The following is a 5511-nucleotide window of genomic DNA, read 5'->3' on the forward strand; positions in this document are numbered from 1 at the left end:
GGGCGGGTGGGGCGCAGGGGCAACTCGCACCTAGCTGTTTAATCCAAAAAATTTGTTCCTTTATCACCACAAGTCACATTGACATGAAAACACAGCCCAATTGTTCAGCATGGTGCCCTTACTACACGCACCAAAGTTCACCCAAATATGCCCATAGGTGGCGCTGTTATTGCAGATTAAAGGCGTAAAAAAAAAAAAAAAAATCACATTGACTTACATGCATTGTATATCTCCATAACCGCAAGTCCGATGACACCAAATTTGGGTCAATTCTTCCCCATTGGCCCCTGATGACACCTGAAAAATTTCGTTCAATTCGGATTCTAGGTGGCGCTAAGCTGAAAGGCCGTGGAAAATCCCATTGAAATGAATGGGATTTCCAACCATGACACATTTCGCCTCGGTTTGGAACGGCCGATCAACACCAAACTTGGGGACCTTAAGTGGCACGACTTCCCGAACAACTGTGTGAAATTTCGTGTCAATCCGCCTCTATGTGGCGCTGTTAATCATATATCAAAAAACACTCCCATTCTCATACATTCATTTTATATCTCCATAACCGCAAGTCCGATGACACCAAATTTGGGTCAATTCTTCCCCATGCGCCCCTGATCACACCTCACAAAACTGGTACAGTTACGCTTACAGGTGGCGCTAAAATCGAAGCTCAAATCTCTAAGTCAATCCCACTCATTCCAATGGCATTTTCAAACGCGGGACATTTCGCCTCCGTTTGGAACGGCCGATCAACACCCAACTTGGGGACCTTATGCGGGGCGCCAGCGGGGCGCCCGGGCCGACTCGCGCGTCCTCCGCGGGGCCGGGGGGGGGGGGGGGGGGGGGGGGGGGGGGGCAGCTTGCGCCTGGAGGTTTGCACCCCGCTTATAACTTGCAGTTCTAGTTATTTTTGTTGCCGTGACATCAGACTCATTATGCTGGTTAAAGTGAGTAATCGGTGACCGATCATCAGCGCTCTGCAGGTCAGACTGTAGGAGGAGGAGCAGACGAAGGAGGACTCAGACTCACCCACGGGACCGGACACTCCTCCTCCTCCTCCTCTCTGCCTGCTCCTCTTCTTCCTCCTGCTGCTCCTCTCCAGAGAGTCCAGGCGACGGCCGAGGGAGGCCAGAGCTCCTCGCAGGAGGCGTCGCACCTCCAACCGGTGAGCTGAGAGGAGGCGAGGCAGGAGGGAGGAGCAGGGGCAGCAGGGAGGAGGAGGAGGAGGAAGACCAGGAGGTGAAGAGGAGAGGGGATGCACAGGACCACATATAGCAGAAGGAGGAGGAAAAGAAGCAAAAAGGACAGGAGGAGAAATGAGAGGTGAAGAGTGGTGATGAAGGAGAGGAGGAGGGGTAGAGGAGGAGGAAGAAGGGAGAGTAGGGAGGTTAGAACAAAGAGGTGGAGAAAGAGAAGGAGCAACAGGAGGAGGGGAAACAGGAAGAGAAGATGAAATGAAAGGAGTAGGAGAGATAGGAGGAGCAGAAGGAGGAGTGCAGACTGAACGAGGACACAACAAGGCAGGAGGAAGAGGATGGAGGGACGGAGGAGAAACTGAAGGAGCAGGAATGATAGAGACAGCAGAGGAAGAAAAAACGGGGAGAGGAGGAGTGGGAGAACAAGGAGGAGGAGAAGATGATGAAATAACAGAAGAAACAGAAGGAGCAGGAGGTGGTGGGGGAAGGAGGGACAGAGGGACAGGAGGAGTGGAGGAAGGAGGAGGAGAAAAGGGGGAGGAGGTGGGAGAAGTACAATGAGTAAAAAAGACAGGAGGAGGAAAAGAGACAGAAGATGGAGGAGGTGGAAGAGGATTGAGGAGGGCCGCAGGAGGTGGAGGAGGAGTGACAGAAGAGGAGGAGAAAAAGGAGGGAGGAGGAGCTAGAGACAGAGCACAGGAGGAAGAGGAGGCACAGGGAGGGGGAGGAGGAGAGGAGGGTAAAGAGGAGGCACAGGGAGGGGAAGGGGGAGGAGGAGGAGAGGGTGAAGAGGAGGCACAGGGAGGAGGAGGAGAGGAGGGTGAGGAGGAGGCACAGGGAGGAGGAGGAGAGGAGGGTGAGGAGGAGGCACAGGGAGGAGGGGGAGGAGGAGAGGAGGGTGAAGAGGAGGAAGAGGGAGGAGGAGGAGGGGAGGGTGAAGAGGAGGAAGAGGGAGGAGGAGGAGGGGAGGGTGAAGAGGAGGCCCAGGGAGGAGGAGGAGAGGAGACTCCTGAAGGAGGAGAAACAGCAGTCAGTCTCTCTCTCTAACTCTGCATGTAAACATGTGCTCTCTCGCCCAAACCTATCAGACAATAAGCCCTCACCTGTCTGCGTCTCCTCCTCACCAGCCAGTGGGAGGCCAGGGGGTGGGGTCACGGCGGGCAGGCCCCGCCCCCTCTCACTGTCACTCAGGTTCAGCGGTTGAGTGAGCATGGCGAAGACTGAGAGAGAGAGGAAACATTGTTAAGTACTAATAACTGTAAAACTTTCATACAGTTACATTTCAAGTTCAAGTGACGCAGCATTAAAGAGCATCTTCCATCTAAAAGGAGGAAAAGCGCCGCAGGTCCGTTTAACGGGACAGCACGGGCTCATCCGGTCGCTTCTCTTCTCGGGACACGTTCACCGTCTTCACTTAAGGTCGCCATCGTAAACTCAACCTGCTCAGACTAACTGCTGCAGTTCAGCTACGATGTCGGTCAGCGGAGTCAGAACTAAACTGGAGTTGGTGCTCGTTCACATAGGAGGGGCCGAGCGCGTTCACATAGGAGGGGCCGAGCGCGTTCACATAGGAGGGGCCGAGCGCGCTCACATAGGAGGGGCCGAGCGCGTTCACATAGGAGGGGCCGAGCGCGTTCACATAGGAGGGGCCGAGCGCGTTCACATAGGAGGGGCCGAGCGCGTTCACATAGGAGGGGCCGAGCGCGCTCCGTGTTTTCTCCTGAGGAATGCACAGCGACAGGACATGAGCGTTAACGCCAAATCTAACAGCGTGGCGGCCGACAGGTCTTTGGACCCTTTGGACGGGGCGTATTAACGCTCCTCCTGGGTAACGGCGAGTACAGACGGGGCGTATTAACGCTCCTCCTGGGTAACGGCGAGCACAGACGGGGCGTATTAACGCTCCTCCTGGGTAACGGCGAGCACAGACGGGGCGTATTAACGCTCCTCCTGGGTAACGGCGAGCACAGACGGGGCGTATTAACGCTCCTCCTGGGTAACGGCGAGCACAGACGGGGCGTATTAACGCTCCTCCTCTGTAACGCAGTAACAGATGGTGTGTAGTTCACGTATCCAGGGTAACCTCGAGTTAACCACGAACAAAAGCTGCTCGGAACAGTTTAGAGATGGGGCGTAAGTCCCCACGGCAACAGTCCCCCTTTGGTAGTTGGGGTTCATGAGGATGTTCCTCCTGAAGCTACCTGGTAAGGCGGGTACCTGCTACGTTTCTGTTTTACTACCTATTTACGAGAGAACATCAATAATGTCTCCGTCTTCACGTTTCGGACAGTTTGAAACACTTCGGCGGAGCTCTCGCGTCCTCTCGCGAGACTCATCCTGCTGTGCAATCCCAGAAATATTCCAGTAAATCTGAACCGTTTTCACCGTCAGCTGATTAACGGGAGATTTTGACGGTTAATTTCGTCACAGCGGGATTTTGTGTGACGTAACGCGAAGGAAAACTTAAGAGAACGCGGGAACGTTGCGGGATAGAGGAGGATAAAACGGGATTTGGGGAAATAAAGGAAAGTGGTGGAGCTAGCAGCGGCTAGCTGCCGTTAGCAGGCTTTAGGTTGTGTGCAGCTGTTTAACCGGGACATTTCAACGGTTCGTTTTACCTTTTCAAGCCCTGCGGGTCCGTTAGTCTCCGTTAAATCCTCTCATCTTTCATCTCAGGCAGTTTACCGGCTGGGAAATGCCAAATGTGGCCGGTGTTTCAGGAGGAATCTGTGTCTCCGTTATCACCGCAGACCGGCGTCGAGCTAACGGAAGCCGCAACGACGGAACTTCCGGCAGGAACATCAAAATAAAAGAGCCTGAGCGATAAAAGCTGTTAAATAGCTTCCGGAGGGAGAGTTTCAAAGTGAAAGCACACACATTGAACAAAATGGAAATAACACACATAACGGCACAATCTGGACCAGGACCGGGGGGGAACATGAGCCTACCTGTGAAGGTATGATTGGAGCCTGTGAGACACTGGGATCCGTGTCAGTAAAGTGATTGGTCTAGCAGGGGGAGTCCGCTGCGAGGTCCAATCAGAGTGCAGCTCCTCAACTGACCTCTGACCAGTGTGGACTTTGGATCTGCAGGTTTTATGTTGGCAGAGTTTCTGCTTGTTTCTGTCTCTGAGGCAGAACGTTTGTCAAACTCTAACAGGGTCAGTTTTGTTGCTGGACTCGTGATGCACGTTTCTCCGTTTCGCCTTCTTCTTCTTCTTCCCCCCGCCCTCTTCTTCCTCTTTCCGTACACTCCGGCTCACGGCGGCCATGTTTTGGTATTTCCAGGCGAGTACAGCCATTGGTTGAACATGCGGAGCATCATGGAGGAGCTGGTGAGGAGGAACCACTCGGTCACTGTTTTAGTCGCCGATGCGTCGCCATCCGTCAACTACAACAGCAGCCACGACGCCACCAAGTTCAACTTCCTGGTTTTCAAGGTGCTGTAACGTGACGGTCTGCGGGTTGGACGGTTCTGTACTAACTGAGTTATGTCTTTGGTCTCTTCTTCCGGTCCCGATCAGACGGTTCTGGATTAACGTGTCTCTGGTCTCTTCAGGTCCCTTTCTTCAGAACGTTCTGGACTAACATGTCTTTGGTCTCTTCTTCCGGTCCCGATCAGACGGTTCTGGATTAACGTGTCTCTGGTCTCTTCAGGTCCCTTTCTTCAGAACGTTCTGGACTAATATGTCTTTGGTCTCTTCAGGTCCCCTTCTGACGGTTCTGGACTAACATGTCTTTGGTCTCTTCAGGTCCCGTTCAGACGGTTCTGGACTAACATATCTTTGGTCTCTTCAGGTCCCTTTCTTCAGAACGTTCTGGACTAACATGTCTTTGGTCTCTTCAGGTCCCGTTCAGACGGTTCTGGACTAACATATCTTTGGTCTCTTCAGGTCCCTTTCTTCAGAACGTTCTGGACTAACATGTCTTTGGTCTCTTCAGGTCCCGTTCAGACGGTTCTGGATTAACGTGTCTCTGGTCTCTTCAGGTCCCTTTCTTCAGAACGTTCTGGATTAACGTGTCTCTGGTCTCTTCAGGTCCCTTTCTTCAGAACGTTCTGGACTAACATATCTTTGGTCTCTTCAGGTCCCTTTCTTCAGAACGTTCTGGACTAACATGTCTTTGGTCTCTTCAGGTCCCGTTCAGACGGTTCTGGATTAACGTGTCTCTGGTCTCTTCAGGTCCCTTTCTTCAGAACGTTCTGGACTAACATATCTTTGGTCTCTTCAGGTCCCTTTCTTCAGAACGTTCTGGACTAACATGTCTTTGGTCTCTTCAGGTCCCGTTCAGACGGTTCTGGATTAACGTGTCTCTGG

The 5511-nt window shown here is 52.9% G+C and overlaps 2 protein-coding genes across 7 annotated transcripts in view; one reads left to right on the top strand and one right to left on the bottom strand.

Moving 5' to 3' along the window:
• Positions 1 to 4777, bottom strand: part of wu:fi75a02 — a 9634-nt gene extending 4857 nt beyond the window's left edge. Inside the window, exons 1-2 of one of the 2 annotated variants that reach the window (XM_046043458.1) lie at positions 4145 to 4777; positions 2300 to 2416 (exon numbers count right to left, since the gene is read on the bottom strand). In XM_046043458.1, coding sequence (XP_045899414.1) covers positions 2300 to 2408 — 109 coding nt within the window. In that variant the 5' untranslated portion in view covers positions 2409 to 2416; positions 4145 to 4777. Of the gene's footprint in view, positions 1 to 2299; positions 2417 to 3814; positions 4022 to 4144 lie in introns of those variants that run through there. The other variant, XM_046043457.1, reaches the window with a different exon arrangement.
• LOC123967377 (UDP-glucuronosyltransferase 2A2-like) overlaps positions 3344 to 5511 on the top strand; it is a 6795-nt gene continuing 4627 nt past the window's right edge. Inside the window, exons 1-2 of one of the 5 annotated variants that reach the window (XM_046043453.1) lie at positions 3344 to 3400; positions 4484 to 4635. In XM_046043453.1, the coding sequence (XP_045899409.1) occupies positions 3373 to 3400; positions 4484 to 4635 (180 nt within the window). In that variant the 5' untranslated portion in view covers positions 3344 to 3372. Of the gene's footprint in view, positions 3401 to 3421; positions 4636 to 5511 lie in introns of those variants that run through there. The other 4 variants (XM_046043454.1, XM_046043456.1, XM_046043450.1 and 1 more) reach the window with 4 other exon arrangements.

Source organism: Micropterus dolomieu, unplaced genomic scaffold (genome assembly GCF_021292245.1).
Source record: "Micropterus dolomieu isolate WLL.071019.BEF.003 ecotype Adirondacks unplaced genomic scaffold, ASM2129224v1 scaffold_339, whole genome shotgun sequence".
Lineage (NCBI taxonomy): Eukaryota > Metazoa > Chordata > Actinopteri > Centrarchiformes > Centrarchidae > Micropterus > Micropterus dolomieu.